The sequence below is a fragment of the Neopelma chrysocephalum genome, unplaced genomic scaffold (genome assembly GCF_003984885.1).
Source record: "Neopelma chrysocephalum unplaced genomic scaffold, ASM398488v2 Primary Assembly neopelma1_84, whole genome shotgun sequence".
Classification (NCBI taxonomy): domain Eukaryota; kingdom Metazoa; phylum Chordata; class Aves; order Passeriformes; family Pipridae; genus Neopelma; species Neopelma chrysocephalum.
The window spans coordinates 6496756-6516978 of NW_020897746.1; the positions used below are offsets into that span (position 1 = coordinate 6496756).

The 20223-nt window shown below is 40.1% G+C and overlaps 1 protein-coding gene across 1 annotated transcript in view; it reads right to left on the bottom strand.

Moving 5' to 3' along the window:
- Window positions 1-12830: 12830 nt before the first annotated feature.
- CA10 (carbonic anhydrase 10) overlaps window positions 12831-20223 on the bottom strand; it is a 187129-nt gene continuing 179736 nt past the window's right edge. The window contains exons 8-10 of the mRNA XM_027691638.1: window positions 17203-17357; window positions 14822-14996; window positions 12831-14022 (exon numbers count right to left, since the gene is read on the bottom strand). Coding sequence (XP_027547439.1) covers window positions 14000-14022; window positions 14822-14996; window positions 17203-17357 — 353 coding nt within the window. The 3' untranslated portion in view covers window positions 12831-13999. The remainder of the gene's footprint in view (window positions 14023-14821; window positions 14997-17202; window positions 17358-20223) is intronic.

Sequence of the window (20223 nt, forward strand, 5' to 3'; positions counted from 1 at the left end):
CACATGTTTGGAACTGACAACATGAGAAATTATGGTAGCAACCTAAAAAATGAAAATCCTCAGGGCTCTGAAAACACGAGATGAAGATGATAACATCTGTATGCCAGAGCTGTGATATATGAATCCCCCTAACCATTATAGAACAATCAATGACTGCCACATGTATGGCACTTTGTATGTGTGTATAAAAACACATCAATAAATGTTACAATGTTCGGAGCAGTAGGGGAGAGAAGATTTGGTATCTCTATTGACGCTGGTTCCTTGGGAAATGGGCACACAGATGAATACAAAAAGCCCTCACGGAATTAGGGGAAATGTGTAGTCAATTTTAATTTGTGTAATACTGTAAAGCACAAGGTAATAATTTAATGAGATTTTTACAAATGTTCATCTTGTACTTTAGTCTGCAAAATTTAGGTTGGTGGAATTCAGAAACGAATTGGAACATACAAGGGAAAGAAAAGATGCTATTAAAGAAATAAGTAAATGCAACTCTGCTTGCAGTGCTCAGATAAACTTCAAATATGCTGACTTGGGGGGTTTTATGTGAGGACACAACAGTGGTCTGGCTCTGCTATTTTTTTTCAGACCTGGACTGTTGGGTTTATGTTCTTCAGTAGAGACATACTATGTGGGTGTATATGGAAATGTTCTGTTTCATCAAATCTCTGAGTCTTCACACACAAACTTCTGCCAAGTTTGTAGGTTCTTGGGGTTTTCTGTCCAGGAAAGTGTCCTGAGATAAGTTTTGGCTGACTCAGTGAAGGTGGAGAAAAAAAGCTGCTTCTCAAATGTTGGCAATAGGTCTTCAATTAGGACTGTGTTTCTCTCTGATCTCTGTTCATTTTTGGTTTATCTTTAGGACTTGAGCTCCTGCTCACCTGCTTTGCATGATAAAGTTTCAGAAATCTGAAGGGATCCTTCTTCATGTCCAGACAATATGGATTGAGGATACAAGGCTGATTCACCAGGGTTCAACTTCCTGCAGGTAACATTGTTCTTTCAGCAGTTTTGGCATTGGGATTCATGAGACTTTGTGGTCAAATCAGGATCCCTGCTGCACCCCCTTGGTGGGAACTGGAGAATGCTTTATGGATGGTGATGAGTAGGTTATGATGTCTTTGCTCTTTGGGGCCTTCTAAAAGAAAGGCCTGGCCCAGGATTTGACTGTCTTAGCTGGGTGAGACCACAGGTATCCCATGAAAATCTGAGGGAAGAAGGTGACACTGGGTTTGAAGTATTGCCTGTAACCCAGTCCCTGAGAACACTGGCTGGTCCCAGCTTGACAGGCTTTTAATGTCTTTACTCCTAAAATTATCTGCCCATCTCTGATACTTTATAAATGAATATAAGCATTGTGTTGACTTTGGCTCTAGTTTCAAGTGTTGAATGAACTTAAATTAAGGTCTTGCCTGTGTTGTCTCCCTTGCATTTGATATTAGTAGAGAAGGTGAATGGAGGACTTCTGTGTCCTCTTCCAGGTTTGTGAATGTACCAGGTGGATGGAAGGGATGGGGCAGGGCAGTGCAGTGTCCTGCATATCAGCTGGTGAGATTTCATTAATACAGGATATGTCAGTGACAAGATTCTGTGTGATTTTTCATTTGTTAACAAGAGTGTCAGCAGTGTGTGTGATCAGATGCATTAATTTTAGCTGGTTTCTGATGCATTTGTAGGTACACAGCAGGATTGTGTGGGGTCTTGGGCCTTAATGCCAGTTTTTCTCCTTACCATTTCCAGGTGGACTGAAAGTATTCTCCCATAGCCCCTAAATTTTGAATTTCTGTATCTCTTTTCCATTTTAAGAAGCACAAAATGGTTACCACTCAGAGAGATTTTTTTTTTCCAGTGGAATCAAATGCAGATATTTCTGGGGTGCTGGGATGCCTCTGGGAAAAAGGAGTTACCACTTCTACTGCTATAAAATGCTAGGGCATGAATTTCAACCTTGAGCAGCAATAGTCATTGCACAGCTGCTGACAGAAAATAAAAACTAAAGCAATTGTGACAGTTTGTGAGAAAAGGCTTTCTCAGTCTTATCCAGGTAAAGGATGCAATAAATAACAAAGAAAATAAAAACAATGTTTAGAGATTTGGGGAGGAGTGTTACTACATAGGGCGGGATAGCTCTGTCCTACAATTCCATCGTGGACAGGCTGTAGAGCATTAGTTAAGCAAAATGGGGAGGCATTCTGTGGTGCTTCACACTTCTCATTCTTCAGTAAGTGTTGCTCTGTAATTTGTTTTTGCACTGGCATATTGTGTGGTCTCTGTAAAGTCACCATCAAAAATCAATCACTGCTGAACTTGGGCCTCCAAATGCATGCAAAAAAAAATCTGGCAACATTTGTCTCATGGCAACGGCTCTTCAGCACAGTGAAAGATGGTGCAGGGGCTGAAGAAGAGATGTCTTTGTTTCACAATACATTGGGCACTCATGTTTCTGTATTCCAGTCCCCCTCAGACAAATCACCTCCTACCTCCAAAAACTGTGTAGACATTGAATATTTCTTAAAAGTATTGTTAATTAAGGTGAGTCATATCACTTACACTGGTTTTCTTGTTAAGCACTGAATTTGTGCTCATTTTCTATTTGCTGTCAGACATTGTTAGTTCTGTCCTCTGTATGTTTTGGCTGTATTAAACAGCATCCTGAAAGGCCAGTATTCAATGTTAATAGAAACATTTGTTGCTGTCTCACTTCAGTTATTCTGAATCACATGACACAAGAACAGTTCCTCCTGTTTTTATTTTACACTTGTTTCATTTCACTATTCTCTTTTTGTTTTTTAATCCCTAACCTTACATTTTTTGCTTGTAAAGTCATATTTTCCTTTTCTCATAATATTTTGTTTATCTTGCTGTTTGTGGATTTTATGAAAGTCTGCTCTGAGCTTGGATGAAACAGACTTTGGTATCTTTTATATATATATATATTCTACGCTATCTGATCTTGCTCAGCAAGCTTTTCAGTGCACTTATCTTTATGTTCACTACAGGGAGTGGGAAGATGCAGAGAAAAATATGCAGGGAGTGCAACGGGCTGGAAATGGAAAATGGCAATCTGAAGGTGCAGCCTGGGCACAGAACTTGGCATTTGGGTGGAATTACTCTTTTTGAGTAGCTTTGTACTAGTCACTGAAGTCTGCCTTGGTTACTCATCTGGAAAGGGTGGTGTGTCATTTTGAAGGCATCTGGAAAATTCACGTAATTATGTAAATGCTAAATGTTGTTACCTAAAGACTGCTGGCTGTAGTTTGATAGCTCAGTTCCTGCTGGTCGGGCAGATCCAACAATTCCTCATGGCACTGGGTAGGATTAGGTTTCTGTCGCTGTGTACCTGGAGGTATCATTTAGAAAAACCAACCCTACAGTGATGGGGAATATTGCACAGATCTGGCTGTGCCTGTGCTGCAAATCTATCCAAAACTTTATAAAGAATTCCATTGCTGCAGCATCTGAATTGTGTACGGGGTGGTTCTTACATCAGCCCTTCCCTGTTGTGCCAAGGTTTTATCGCCTTTTTTTAGGTGTGAACAGGGAGCTAAGAGGGGGGCAGTGATTTGTCACAGATTGCAAGGACAGCCTCTGGTGGAACAAACATCTCCCAGGCCCCCAGGCTGTGGGGAAATCCCAAAAAGCTGATTACTACTTGTCTTGAATGACGATATTTCCTCCTGTGTCGCTTGTCAGCTCCTCGTTCTGCGAATTTCACATCATAAATAACACTGCAAATGTGAATATTTTAAAAGTTGGCCTCCCTTGTTGAGCTCTATTCCCATGAATAATCCTGATGGCTATTGAGACAAGTCAGCTCTTTCAGTTCATTTTTTTGCATGGTATATACCTTGGGTTCTTTTTTTTCCCCAGGATTTTTCTTTCATCAATATTTCTTTTTCTAAAATATTAATCATACTTGATCTTTCTGAAGCTTGTAGGCTACTTTAAAGTTAAGAGTAAAATGATGAATATTTTCACGACTGAATGTCTTGAATTAATGTTCTTGTCATTAAAAAGGGTAACAGAGGTTTAGGTTAATGTATTTTTCTGTGCATTAGTATAGCCCCAGCACTTACTTTGTCTGCCACTGTTTCTAAATATCAATTAGAAAATATATTCAAAGTGAACTTGATTTCCAGTGACTGTGCATAATAAATGGACATATGCTAAACATAATTACATATTTAAATGCATTAAACTGCAAGAATGATTTCAGATATTTCAGCAAAGCTCAGTTACCATAGTTTTTCACTATCTGCAGTAATTGCTCTAGATTTAATTGTACCATTAAAGGCATGAGTGTTTATATTGTACCAATATGATCTGGTTTAGGAAGAACTTGTAGAAACATGACAAGTAGTTGTAAGTTTTCTATACCAGTATTATTTCTGTATGGATTTGTGTTAGCAGCACAGTGATATCCCCATTCTTGTGGCAAGAGGAGAAGTTCTATCAGATATCATTTATATTTATAAAGAACTTATTTTCTGGAGGCATAATGTGTTCGACATAGAACGGGTTAGATTTTTAGATCTTCACATAAGCAAAATATCCTTGGAGCATTTGTTAAAATAATATAGGGGAAGATGGTCACAGAACACAACTCTATCTGGTAAACAAGTATTGCCAAACAATCTTTGAGTGAAGTTAGTGCTTTCAAAAGGTAAATTATAGAGGAAAGGGTTTCTTTTGCTTCCTGAATTAACCAGGTGTAGGGCCTTAATTCTACTCCTAGAAACACTTTGAAGTCTTCTGTCCTTTTCTTGCATGGATTGAACTGGGAAGAGTCATGTCCAGAAATGACACAAGGGAAGGAGCTGGAGTAAGGAAATCTTGGTCAGTGGGGGCCTCTCATACATGTGGGTTGTGAGATGATCACAGCAGAAAGAGGGATTTGAACTTCAGGCTATGCAGGATACAGAGAACTCCAGTGTCAGCCTTCAAAATTATCGATACTTGAAATCCAGCCAATGGATGCTTAAAGTATTTTAAAATCCCCTTTTCTACGTACACAGTGCTTTTACTGTGCAATTAGTCTCAGGAAGAAGTTGTTGTCACCACTACTTTTTTAAAAATAAGCTTCCATAACTTTTTTAGATTAGGAAAAAAACAGAAAGCAAAACAAACAGAGACAATTTGACATAATTCTGAATTTCAGTAGTATGCCACGAAGCCATCAAATAAGCAAAAGGGGCTTTGTTTCTGTGTTCTTTCTTCCTTTAGAAACCTATTCAAGGTCATGGTTCGAATAGAAAAGTAATTGGATTTGAGACACCATATGTTGTGGAATGCTTATGACATCCCTAATGAATGTTACAGGGTACTACTTCTTCCAAAAAAATGTTGACATTAGCATTGGAATGACTGTTGACAGGAAAACTTTCATTAAGAGAAACATCTTGAAGTCAATCTTGTCTGTTTTTTTTTTCCTCTTTCTTCCTTCCACCCATCATGATAAGATGCCCACTCCTGAAACTCAGAGAGCTTTCTTACCTTGCCAAGCTCCAGCCTGTCACAATCACTCACCAAACTTTACTGCCCTTTCCCAATACCTTCTGATTCACAGTGACAAATCCTAGACTATAAAAGCAACCAGATTCCATTGCTGTGTGTCTCTTGTTAGTCATTTCACAGTATTTATGGTGCTGCTTGCAGAGAACGTTATTCCTGTGCTCTGTTTTGTAAATCAACTACAGGTAAATTCTGCTAAAAGAAAATTTATTTTTAAGGCTGTAAAGTTTGGAGGAGTTTCTTTTTTTGTTTTTGTCTTTGAGAAGCATGAAGGTGATCTCAAATATGTTCCCTTCTTCCTCTGCAGAGTAACTTTGAAGGAACATTTATGTAAGGAACTTTAATATAATTTTTGTAGGACATGTTCTTCCCTTAAATGCCTCAAACAAGCAACTTTCTCATTATCTTGTGAAAATTTATCATAAAACTTGAAATAAATAACAAATATGAGGAAAAAGAACTTGATTCTATTATTCTGAGATGTTAAAATTGAAGAGGTAATAGAACATGAAAAAAATTCACAATAATCATGCAAACAAATCTCACAAAGAAAACTGTTACAGTCTAACATTAATTTAATGTTATTCCTGTCTTTGAGGTGTTTCCTTTTCATCCATTTCATGGATCACGGTCCTTTCCAAATGACAGTTCGGCATCAAGGAGTTGTAAATAGAGCACAAACTGTTTAGTTATTACTGGCTACAACTTCTCCCAACTCGAACCTGGCCCCAGATTTCCCACGTCTTTTGTTTATGCGGGTTTGTTGCACTGGTCGTGAATGACAATCCTACATCAGAATAAGGAGTGTGTGCTTTGGTAGAAACTCCTCTGTGTTGGAAACCAGAGTTGACGTGTGCAAACACTCTGAGAGAGGGAGGGAAGAACAAACTGGTTTGCTTGTCCCTCGCTGAGGGACGATACCTGCTGGAGGTGTGAGCAGCAGTAACCAGCTCGTGCCTTTTGCTCTCTGCTGTGGCTGATGCCACAACAACCCCCTGCAGCGCTACAGCCTGGGACAGAGCGGCTGGAGAGCAGCCAGGTAGGAAGGGACCTGGGAGTTTGGATTGACAGGAAGCTGAACATGAGCCAACAGTGTGCCCAGGTGGCCAAGAAGGCCAATGGATCCTGGCCTGGATCAGGAACAGTGTGGCCAACAGGTCCAAGGAAGTGATTCTTCCCCTGGACTCAGTGCTGGTGAGGCCACACCTGCAGTGCCGTGTCCAGTTCTGGGCCCTCAGCTCAGGAAGGATATTGAAGTCCTGGAGCAGGTCCAGAGGAGAGCAACAAGGCTGGGGAAGGGACTGGAGCACAAGTCCTGTGAGGAGAGGCTGAGGGAGCTGGGGCTGTTCAGCCTGGAGAAGAGGAGGCTCAGGGGAGACCTCCTCACTCTCTACAACTCCCTGACAGGAGGTTGTAGCCAGGTGGGGGTTGGTCTCTCTTCCCAGGCAACTCTCAGCAAGACAAGAGGGCTTGGTCTTAAGCTGTGCCAGGGGAGGTTTAGGTTGGATATTAGAAAGAATTTCTTTCCAGAGAGGGTGATCAGACATTGGAATGGGCTGCCCAGGGAAGTGGTGGATTCTCCAACCCTGGAGGTTTTTAAGATAAGACTGGATGTGGCATCAGTGCCATGGTCTGGGAACCTCAGCGGGAGTGGATCAAGGGTTGGACTTGATGATCTTGGAGGTCCCTTCCAACCCAGCTGATTCTATGATTCTATGCCAAAATTTGTGTGATGAAAACCAGCTTGGGCATATGGAGGCAGAGCAGCAGCAGGCATGCTCAGTATTCCCAGTGTTGTGCCCCGGTGGTGGCAGTGGGTGTGATCCTTGTTGTTTTTGTAGGGTGGGGAGCTGGTGAATCCCAGTGGTGGCTCCACAGATCAGCTGTTTGATGTGTTTCTGTGTGTTGGCTCTCAGGCTGCTGGAGGTTGTCTTGCTTTCTGGCTCACAGCCTCAGGCTCTGCCCTGTGCAGATGAGCCTCCTGCGAGGTGTAACTCACACAAAAGCACAGCAAAAACTGAGTGACAGTCACACCGTGGCTTCCCTGTAACGTCACCCTCAGTGCAAAGGCAGCTGCTGTTTGCCTGTGCATGGAAATCCAGACAGTGCTGTAACTGCTTTATGAGCCAGCCTCTTCTGTCTAGTTCAGAATTCTATTTTTTTTAAAGACAGAGCTAATTACTGTTTAAACAGACAATGAGAAAATGGTGCTCTAAATGGTTGGTGGGAAAATATATCCCCGTCCTGATGGCAATTATTTTGCTGTGCATGGAAAGTACATGGGAATAGAAGAGTCTGAAAGACAGGCTAATAATTAAACTAAAGAGCTGGGTGAGCTGCCAGAGCCAGAATGACACAGGATAGGAGGGAGGTGGGTGGGCTCTGAGCTGACAGCCAGTACCAGGGCTGTGTGTCCTTAGTGAAACTGTGCCCCACATGCCATTGAAACCCTCATGTGTTGCCTCCCTGGTGCAGTGTGATGAAGAAACAGTTTAATGATAGCTCTGTATTTTCCAAGACTCTGTGAATTCCACGTGCTTTAGTTTGGGGGTTTGTTTTATTTTGTTTTATGTTCTATTTCATTGGCTGTATCAGCCTTCCAAAAGGCAGAGCTGTTATTTCAGTTGTTGTCCCCACAGAAATATTTCCTAAAATAACCACTATGTCCTCTGGTGTTTCCCATGTCCCCTATGAAGAAGTTCTCTCTCTCTGTAAGACAAGTGACATGTAAGGAGGGAGGGGAAAGAGTCAATTTCTGAAAGCTGAAGGTTGGAATTATTCTGTACTTCATCATTTATATTCTGAATTATGCAGGGATTCCTCAAGCCTTTTAAAATCCCAGGTCCTGTTGATCTGTAGCCTGAGCCAGATGATTTAAGATCTCCAGAGGGGATGTTTGCTTTTGATAGTTCACATGCTTTCAGGAGAGGCCACTGCTTGCAGGATGGCAGAGTTTCAGTGATTTAGTTTTTAATGCAAGTGTTTCAGCTGGCCATCTGTGTTGGAGGAACACGGACAGCAGTTGGGTGAAATGTTTGTCAATGGAGATCCATTTTGGTATCTCTTTCTGCAGCTCATAGAACACAGATATAAATAAATGTTTAATGAGCGAGGCCTCCAGTATTGCAAAACTTTGGCATGAATGTCTGAGACTGTCACTATTCTATTGCTGTCAAATTTAAATTATGCCTGAAAGGAGGCAGAAAGCTGGAATCAGCTTGCTGCTATATTGCTGTATCATTAGTGGGAAAATTCAGGACAGAGGAGAAAAAGATCAATCTTTTCCCCTTGTGATTCTCCAAAATTCTGTTTTCTGCTGTCATGCTTATGACTTTCTATGTTGTCTTAACATACCTTCATATGATTTTTTGCACATATTTGAATATTAATGTTTCCTCATCATGGTGACATGTGCCCACCTCTTTACCATGTGCAGTTTACAATCATTTTCTCACCTTGCACATTCGATCTGGCATTTATCCAGGAGTCCTTTAGGCTGGTTTTGCAGAATGGACTCCCAAATAGCCTCACTAAAGCCATAGGTGTGCAGCAAGTGAAGTGGAGCATGAGGCTGTGATTTTTTTTGCAGAACCCCAGAGATGGGTTCACAAAATCACCCAGTACAGCCATGAGGAGGCACATCCAGCTCAACCATCAAGGAGTTGGGAGGGATGTTCTGCCCATGACCTTGACCAAGCCCAAACCTCACCCTGGTGCATTTGAACACGTGCTGTGGGTGCAAACACCTGAATCCTCAGAAAATGGGATCTCTTTGTGAGGTGGTGGCTGTCTCCTTGTGCTGAGAACAGCCAAGGCTGAAGTTCACAGCCTTCACCTTCCTTCTGGGGCACTGTAGCGCTTCTCATTTGTAACTTGGCTCCACTTGGATTTGCTTTTAATCCAATTCTTTCTCCCCTTACAGGGTGGGGGCATCTGCATAAATTCATAAACTACATCCACTTTTTTTTGTTGTGTCTATTTTTCTAATATATCTTCTAAGGATTTTTTTTCTCTATTTAAATACTAAGTGTTATTTTCCTGTCTTTAGAAGATTTATTATCCTGTTTTTCATTTTCTGTTCTGAATATGTGTTTGACACATCTTTAGTTATTAGAATAGAAGCCTGACACTGTAGGAAGCAGAAAATGTTTGCCTGCATTATGTTTCACATTATAAATGGTGCTTGTTCTTTGCCATACAAACAGGCTCCTTGAATAATTTTACGGTGTGCTGTTGAGAACTGTGCTGAGCCATTTGCTAGTAAATCAGCATCTTTTACAGCAAACTCTCCATGCTTTGTCAGCCACTGTATCTAGGGAATAAAATCTAATAAAGAAAAAATCCAAACGTGGAGCAGTTATGACTTATCTCCCTGAAAAATATGTGATGTTTTGAGTTTAGGAACCAAATATCTGAGATTTTTTGAGGCAGTATCCACTACAAAAGCTTTGATGTACAGTAGAACGTGCAAAACATCTGCCTTTTTACTAAAAATCTGGTATTTGCAATAAAATATATTGACTAGTTACAGTTTTCCTCTCAGCTCTTGCCTTTCAGGGAAGGTTCAGCTCCTGAAAGCAGCAATGGGAAGTTTCAGCTTTAGTTCCAGACTGTGATGGAATTTCAGTAACTTTAACCCTGAGAACTTTAAAAAGTAAAATAAAAAAACGAACCCCCCTCCTCCCCGACATTAAAGATGATGAGGAATGCCTTAAAGGTTGGAGGGGTTTAATTTGCTTTCTGGTCTTGGCATGCTGGGTACAATCATATCCTACTTTCCAGCTTGTCTTCACCAATTAATAGATGTACCAACTCTTTTTTAATTAGTATTTAAATTTTTTTAATGGCAGCTGAAATGTGTTGATTCCAGCAATAACTAATGTCAAGAGACTTGTCAACTCTCATATTTTCTGGCAGCAGTGTGATTCTGTGGGGTCAGCCTTTACTGCATTGCTTAGAGCTACTTATAGTTTTGCAAAAGAAGGCTGATATTGGAAGTAGCAAGGAGTGAAACCAATATGGGGAAAATAAAGGCAGGATCTGCCAAAAGCAGGAAAAATTCTGAAGTATTATCCCAGGTTTTTTCTTTGTTTTATAATAAATGTTCTGAAAGGTTTGACATATGCTGTTGGATCCAAAGTACCTGAAAATGATGTTGGTATTGGCAGCTCTTTTCCTCCAGGTCCCCAGTGTCTCTGGTGCCTGACAAACTAATGTCACATGAGCAGCAATTAGTGTTGACATTTCTCAAGGCCAAGATGAGGAACAGGGTATGGACACTCAGAGCAAGCAGTGCTATTCATAAAAATAACAATTTGGCTGATTTTTTTTTTAAAGTTGTGGTCTTTGCTGACCATCTTAGCTTTTTGATTGAGTTCCTTGTCTGCATTTGAGTGTTTTGATCAGAACAGGGAGTACAACCTTTCACACCTCCAAGTGTAATTGTTCCCAGTGCCTTGATCTCAGGTCTCAATTTTTCAGCACAATTTCACTTTTCCCCCTCTTCTCCCAGAGTATCTACCTTGTAGAAAAGTGAGATGTTTTAAATGGTGAGAAAGGATGTTTTTTGTTTCATAGGAGTTTGTTTTACAGTAAAATACCCAAGCTTATAGGCAGATCCCTGAGTTGTTTGCTTGCTGGTTTGGCTTTTAAGGCTGGAACAGAAAGAATAGTGGAAAGACAGACATGCATGGTATCCATAGGTCCAGTTATGCTGAAGGTCTTTTGCTTTCTGCCTTTGTCCCACAGATCTTTTAGTTACTTTCTCCATAGCAATATTTTTTTCTTTTGGATTAAACGAAAGGAAAAACTGAGCTTTTGAAACTTGGCTGTTACTTTCTCTTTGCTTTGTGATAAGGTGTGGCTTCCTTTGGATGCTCAGTGTCTCCTGACAGAGCTACATACCTGATTTGAAAAACTGGAGCCAGGTGTCTAAACGTGAGCACTACTGAAATATGAGGAGGAATGTGCAAAATATTTAATTCTGAGCTTTGGTTTGATCTATTTCTACTGCAGTATGTGATTAGAACAAAAACCTGAACAATTCATGGCAAGATGGAGTTCATTAGCTCACAAAATGGGGTTGGAAATGTTGACAAATATATTTGTGGTGTTCCTGTATGATTGCTTCATTTCTCTGTTTGCAGGGCTCCTATATTGCAGCCTAATCCAAAGCACAGCATGACTCCTTCCTAGGACTAGTCCTTTCTGTCATATCTCTCCCTCCCCCTAAATCCCTTCAGTCAGCTTTCAGTAAAATAGAAAATAGGTTTTATTACTTATTAAAAGTTTTATAATGGAGGCCTGGCTTATCTTCCCTACCTTCTGTCACTGACAAACTTGGACCAACAACTGCCAGATATTTGTCCAAAAAAGAGATTGAAACACTGTGGATCTTATGCTCTCAGTAACTTTACAACCTGGGAGAAGCTTCAAAAACCCCAAACCACCCAGACAAGTAGTAGAAACTAGCTTAAAAGTTACAGATCACTATGGCAACTCAGAAATACTGAATGCATGTGACTTGCATTTTTCTTCAGTTTTATCAGCTGGGTGAACCTGAGGTGATAATTTTGCTTTATTTCAGTGGCAGAGTTTGATGTTAATCTGTAGTGTAATACTGGCTGTGTGACACTCCTGTGGTCGTGCTGTGGATTTTTCACATCACTGCACAGTGTTACAGTGGTACACAGAGTTCATCTGAAACACTTAAAATTAAATAACTGGAGGGTCAGGTACCACGTGTGTGCTCCCGGGATCCTGGGCCAGGGCTGTCAGCCCAGAACCTGCTGCAGACACGGCCCCCCATGTCACAGCCCCTCTCACTGGTGCCTTCTCTGCACCTTGCACTGAGCAACTGAGCTGTTGACAACTTCAGGTTCTTCCCAGGTTTCCATCTGCATCCACATCCTGACTCTGAGGGTGCCCTGAACACCAGTCCGTGCATGTTCTCACTTGAGGAGTTGCAATCTTTCCAAACCTCTTTCTGCAGCACTCTGGACTTCCCTGTCTGATGGTGCTTGCACTGTTCTCTTCAGCCACAGATGAAATAATGTGTTTATGTTACATTTCACTGGCCTACAATTTCTAGAGCTGCCTTACAGTGGTTCAGTTCCCTCACACTTGTAGTGCCTCTTCTTCCATCTGGTGTAAACAATTAGTTGGTGCCACAGTACTTTCTGTCAGCTTCAATGTGTTATGGGTTATAAAGTGAGCATTAGGGATGGAATATCCTGAGGTTTGTTCCCTCTCCAGATTTAAAAAAAATAAATTAAAAAAATCCCTCAATATGCAAGAAGGTGAAACATTGAGCTATGTGAACTTGTTAAACACATTTATTGAGTTCTTGACAGTAACCAAACACAGTGAATGACCATTATAAACAAGAAAAAAGGCATTTGCTTTTACTTGGTCAGCTCCTGCTTTATCTGTAAAGAAAAAATATCCCTTTCCACCACCAATTTACAGGATTGAATGTTTGTCCCCATAATGGCTTCAGCAAGGAAAATGGCAATTTTAAACTGAGATATGTTTCAATTGCTTTCTGCTTCTGAGCCCAGTTCCTGTTAATGACGGACCATAAAGTGGAGTTAAAGTTATACCAGCTCTAAGTGCATTCCTAATTGTCATTAACTCACTTAAACTGGCTGCAAAAAGAAAAAGGAAGTTAAAAAAAGAAAACCAAAAGAAAAACACAAATAATGCAGCCACTAGTAGTAGAGGCTTATTATTTCAGAAAGGAAAAAATAAATCAAAGCAAGTTTACTAAATTAATTTGTTAAACACATTTATTGAGTTGTTAATAGTAACCAACACAACGTATGACCTGTTGTAAAACAAGAAACAGAAAATGGATCAATTCTGATTTTGGCAAATCCTACTACAGATATGTGACAGAGGGAAATATTTCAATTTCCTTTATATTCTGCAGTGATATATTTACAATACTTATCTCTCAAAGTCTGTCCCTTTTGTAATTAAATTAACAGAAAGATCATAACCTAGAAATAAGTTTCCTTTACAGTAGTCTTGTTCTGTCTTGTCAGGATCCATTAATGATAGTGAAATAATGAGAGCTTTCCAAGGATTACTTGGCACACAGAACACAACTCCACTTTGATGCTGTACCGAGCCACCTTTTTTCTTTCTTTTTTTTTTCTTTTTTAATTGAGGGAGGGGGGAAAAGAGGAAGAATTTCATATGTACAAAGGCTGAAAAGTCTTTCTTTGTGACTCTAAATTAGTTCAGGAAAATTGTAATCACATTTACTGTAATACTGTCTTTTTACTTTTTTTTTTAATTTTTTTTTTTTAATTTCCACAGATCATATGAATGAATTTTGAGTTGAGTTTCCAGCATGGCAGCTCTTTTCCCACAGCATGTGCTGTTGTGAACCCAGAGAGTGAGGTTGGGTGCATTCCAGATGATGTCAGTTCCCAGCAGTAGCATTCCACTGAGGTTATGGGTTCTGCCTGCTCTGTCTTTCTTACTTGAGGAGCCATTCATTTACTGAAAGAGAAACAAAAACCATTAGGCTTCAGCAAACTCCAAATATGAAACTGGTTGGATTTAACAGGGTATTAGGCACTTAAAATGTCTTTAAAAAGCCAGGAGGTTCAGTTTCCTCCTCTTTCTGGAAAAGGATTAAGTCTGAATGACTGTTTCTTTGAAGTGTTGTAACTCAGCCATTGCATTGCTGCTGAAAATGTGCTTTCTTTTCCAACCTTCAGTACTACTCCTTCATAACCATAATACTAATGCTAAGAAGGCACTTTTACACCACTATTTCAGGCAACACAACTGTGTGCACGGGCTAAAAGGTGCATGAGACACGCTAAAGCCCAGTTGTGAGCTGCAGCTGTGGCAGTGTCAGGCTCTACCTGCAGCTGACTGAGTTGGTTCATTGTTTAATATCCATGGTGTGACACCACACTTCTCCCTTTGAGTGCTTGCTAGGATGGTGCACCTCTAAAGTTAAATATATTCTTTTGTTTGAGATCAGTTGTCACTAAGACTAGCTCATCCCCCTTTGTGGGTGGGCAAAACAGAGCAAAATGCACTTGGTAAGGTGAAATGACTTTAAAATGAGGCAAGAAAACTGTCCCATCTGCTTTTAAAGACACACTAGATGTCCCAGGCTTTTTTTCTTTGTCATGTTTCCTGCATGTTTCTGGGTTTGATTAATGCCATTATTCCCCCAGATCTGGAGTTTTAAGTGTTTTTATTTGTGTGTTTTATGTGCTTTGATTTCTCGAAGAAAAGAGCTCAGTCTAGGCATAAAAAAGGGTTATTCTGGAGGCAGACATACCTCTATACTGTAGTTTCTGTGCTCTATTGTTTGGACAATCTTTTCCCTGTAAACTAAAGTTGATATTAGTTCGGATACATCGGTTGTTGAGAGGCTGGACTGGTCTGAAATTGTCGCTCATGCTCAGAAATATCTGTGATGGCTGATTCTGGCTTAGCAGTCGTAAAGAATGCATCTGTACAAAATACAAAACAAGGGAGGGGGTTAGTGCTGGTCTTTCCTGCAAGTAAAAAAAAAACAACACAAAACACTATTAAATAGAACGGTTAATACGTGAAAGCAAGAGAATTTCAGCGGTTTGTACTCAGAGGCGGGTTTGAAAGAGTTAAAACTTGTTCCTTCTGTGGTCCTCTGTTTCTGAGCCCCATTTCAAACCAAAGTAACTAGTTTTGTGTGCAGTAAATGAAAACGGTATGAGGGATCCTTGGCTGAGCAGGAAACAAATGGAATCCACGGCACTGGATGGCAGCAGCTGGTGCAGGGAAAATGAACTTTATGAATGACAAGAGCTAATTTCCCGAGGTTTGTAGCTATTAGTGTAGCTTTCAGTTGAGAAGCCACAGTTTTGGTTGATGTTACTCAAGAACTAGGTAGGGGCAGTCAGGATGGAAGGAAAACTGACAGTCCTGCTGCTGGAGTCATGAAATTAATGATGTTAAAAACGGAGATCCTCTGCCTCTTGACAGGTCTGTCATGATATTGTCTGTGCTGAGACTATTATTGTTCTTACAGCAGACTCTGGCCTCATTTTGGGATGGTTTTACAGATCAGAGGGAATTAGAGTCATCCACTGCATCCAGCAGTGGTTGGTTGCAGGCAGCAGTGGTTCTTATGGTGACTGTGCTAAAGGCACATGAGTTGGGTAAAGTCAACCAAAACCAGAGAGGTTAAAAAAGCTGCAATCTGTAAATGAGAAATCCTCAAAATATTTTGGTTTAAAATTATAGAAAGAAAATATTTTCTGTGTCAGCATACAATTTAAGAGGTTTGCTTATGGCATTTAATGCTTAAATGGAGAAATCCAGTAGCTGGGTTTTATATACTGAAAATCTTCAACAACTTCCAGGGAAAACTCGAGCTGTGCCTTCCTTTTTCAGTCTGAGTACACAATGTAATTAGTAACTATTCCATAAAATCAATTTGCAGCACTAATAATGGAGGATGTAACTAACCATTAAAGCATGACAAGGAGTAAGTATCATGAGATTATAACCCATAGGTAGTAGCATAGACTCTAGAAGTTTTCTAATCCTTTTTTTGTACATCAGGGTTGCAACTAAAAATGTTGCTTGTAGGAAAATATTCAGGTCCTGTGTTTGAAAAGTACAGAATGTTCAGCATGTTTGCCTGTGCTCAGCTGTGTCCTTCTCCCAAATTACCCATTTAGAAAAGAAACAAAGTGCTTTCTCTACATCCAGGCAAAACTGGACAGAAGGAATATCACAAAAATAAAACATCTCGGGCTTTTTAAAGTCATCTTATCTACAATGTTAATATGATTTTAAATCCCAAAGTGATATTTAGGGTTGTTTTATTGTTCCTCATTTCATTTCTCAGGCCAGATTGCTTCTGCTGCATGCTTGGGGCAGGCAGATGGTGGTTTGAGTATTCCTTTGGGGTTCTGGGATGCAGGAGAGTAGGTTTTAGTTCAGCTCACAGCTCTGTAGGCACCTCACTGATGGAAACTCTGGAGCAGGCTGTGATTGGTGTTAAATTTGCTGTTTTCTGATGTCAGGCCTTGGATTGTAAGCAAGTTGTACAGAAATGTAGTCTGAGACTTTTCCACTGGTGTTTCCTCAACAGCGTAATTTTGACTGTGAAATTGTCTTTTCTCTTGCATGATTTATCCAGTTTGTCTCCAATAGGGACTTCACTTTATCAATCTGATTATTTGCTGTGTCTATCCTGTCATTTTATTCTACACCAGAAGGCATTAGCTGATTTTTATTCAAGGAGGCCCCAGATATTGTATCTCTACCCCATTAATGTGCTATCAACACAAATTTATTCTGACCTAAGAATGGCCTCTATTATAATTAATAACCTCAGTTATTTTAGAGCAACACTGCTATACTTGTTCTAGAATCCCCAAATAACTATTCACAGCATCACAGAATAATTGAGTTCGGAAGAGACTGCTGGAAACCACTTGGTTCAACCCCTCAATAGGGCCCACCTCAAGATACTGAGGGAGCTCTAAACAGTTAATATTTCCATTCTGAAAAAAAACCCTCTTGAATGCTTTTGCAAACTGTATAAAATGCACGCAGAGATCCCTACAGCAAAAGGTCAAATCTATTTTTTAATGTAAAGCTATAAATATATGTTTAAAGTATTACTTTGTGCCTACATTAGATTGAGTAATTTTTAAATTATTTTACCTGCATTCTTGTTATGTAGACAGGTTTGTTCATTATTATCCAGCTTGCTGTTTCATAGCAGGGTGGAATTGTCATTGACCCATCATACGTAATGAAACTAGATGTCTCTGGATAAAGTTCCTCAATATTAAGCCCCTGTAGTAAGTATGCATCATCTGGAGAATAAAGAAGGAAAACAATTGGGGTAAAACAAAAGCTTCACCAAAAATATACAACCCTTTTGATGTATCCTTATTTCAGAACATGATCTTTAGTTTTACCAAGGTATGAGGTTTAACAAATGTACACATCTGAATGCTCCAGTTTGGACAAGAAAAAGCAACACAAAGTCACTAATCCTGCTTGGGTTGAGCTGCACCCCTGTGAGTTGAGCACAGGAATTCACAGGGAAACTCTGAATCTCATTTAAGAGCAGGAGTTAAAAGCTTCTTGAAGTTGCAGTTATTGATTGAGATGCAGCAGCCTTTGGAGAATGTGCACTTTCCATATTTTGGAGTGATTAACAATTTTTGCTCAACAAAGCCTCGGGAAGGCCAAGAGTGTTAAAACTTAATTGCTCTTCTAGCACAGGAGGAAGTTAAGGTTAATGCATGATAATAAAGCTGCTCGATGAAGCCTGCTGGCCTTTCATGTGCACAGTGGGGGTGGATGCAGTGGGAGCTCACTCAGAATGCTAAAATCAGGGTGGAAAGTACTCCAGAAATACCAGGGTCCCTGCCTTTATTGTGAGTCTCCCTGGGAATTAACGAGGTATCCCTCTGCAACAGAATTCACTCTGTGGATATGTACTAACATATAATGAGATGTGGTTCTATCTTTCAAAATTCATCAAAGTCCCCCAGCCTTTTTTACCCCACGTGCGCTGTTTCCCCTGGCAATGTCGGCCCTACAATGTTTTTGGCAGTGCTGTCAAAACTAAAACTCAGATTTCCCTGCCAAATCCTGGGCTGTAGGAGTTCTTCCATAGGAAATACTCTGGGATATACATGCTTTATTACTTATACACAGCTGCTAGTGTGTGTCTCAGAGAAAGCTTGGGTGGTTACGAGCTGTGACCTCGTGAGATCTCTTTGCACACTTTCACTCGTGTGTATTGTCTTCAATTTGGTTCATTTGCAGAGTGAGCACTGAAATATAGGCAAGGAAAGCTGCATTTTTGAGGTGTATTTTCCCTTTCAGTGCACAAGATGAGCTGGTCTTGATTCGCAGAGAAAGGAAGTTTATTAAAAAAAAAAAAAAAGAGTGATTTAACCTGAATTTAACATATTATAGCTGAAGGACAAAACTCAGATGAGCAAAAGACTTGTCTCCTACAGTCTAATGGAAAAATAAAAAAAGGACTGCAGACTACTGTCTTGGGCAACAGAAAATCAAAGAACACAGGCAAAGCAAATGTGACCTTGTTTTTTATTTTAACACAGTGCAGTCAGCGTGGTACAGGGTTCTGGGGTAGCAATATCAGCAGCTGCAGCATCAGTTAAAGTGTCAAGGTGAGAGTGTAACTTTTCTGCCTCATTGACCAGTGCCTTACAGTTATTTCATGTTTTAAATGTGTTTGTCATTTTACAGAATAAAATCTTGGTCTGTCCCCTGGTGTTTGTCAGAAATGGACCCTTCTGCCATGTTCTTGCAGCTTGAGGGTGATGGCAGTGCTGGCTGGATCCTCAGGCAGAAGGGCAAGTGCTCTTAGTGTCTGCCTATAAGTGGCTGACTGTCACCTTTCTTAACATGCTCAGTCTTCAGTGGCCCATGGCCTGTGATAGTCTTTCTAAACCCAAATTTTCTAGACAGAAGTGTGAAATCAGAGTCAAAATGCAGCTCAGTTTGAACAGCTGGAGCTGACTGAATACCCCTGTGTCCTATTCATTAAAAACATCATTTGCAGTGCACTGGTAACTTTGCTAAAATTGCATCAGAAGAGAATTAATGCAATTTTTTCATGCCAGTTTTCAATGAGTCATCACACACTTCTCCCTTTCCTACATGAACATCCTGTTCATTATTTATGAACCATGGAGAGTGGTGTGTTAGCTCCAAATGGCACAGAGTCAGGCAGAATAGATTGTTGCAACCTCCAAGGACCAAATCTGCTTTCTCACAGTCGTATTGGCTTCAGTTGGGCTAAAATGATTTAAACCAGGTAGAATTTGCCCTGAATGTTTACTAGGAGATGGAAATCTAACTGAAGATTAATACAGATGAGGGATATTGAAATGGAAAACTGGAGGTAAGTATCACTTCAGGAAGAGTGGAAGATAAGGGTGAATTAAATAAGAGTTTGTCCAAGTAAAAGCAGTATTTATTAATGCCTGTATATAGGTTATGTTCCCATGGGAAGTCAGATGATTCCATGAGAAAATACTTTACAATAAGGATTTGGTTATTAACACTTTCCCCACAAACAGATCTGCCTTTTCCCCAAATCCTGATAAAAGTTTCCCATTCTGGAACTGAAAACAGAATTGGTGGGTTGGCATTAAAACCAGACTGCAGCACTTCAAAGTCTTGTCTTATATTTATTGCAAATATGTAGTTCAAAATGGTCAAAATCATCCCATGTGATCTCTTGCCAGTCATAAACTCCTTTTAATAAACCCATCCAGCATTTACTAGATTCTCAGATTCATTCCTGTCTACAGCCCACAATCTGTTTATCTTGATCTGCTGCTGCCTTAGGGTGATTTCTGAACCCATGAACTCTTCTCTGTACAAATTAGATTTCATTAGATTTTGTATTCATTTACATAAAGGCCTTGACTCTGGCAATTTACTTAGCAAATGATGGAAATCCTTTTATCCCTAGGTTTGTAACAGGCGTGTGGGGTCGGCTTTCACAGCAAATTCTCTGTATGTTCTCTTTAAAACAATACTATTTACAGGGAATACATTGTTTACTGAGTGAAGGAAGGGACATTTGATTTTGAAGTTCATATCATGATAACCTAGAAAAGGACCCATGTTAGATTTACAGGATAAGAATGTAGAGACCCTCAGCTTTTTAATCCTGAAGCAGAGTTTCCC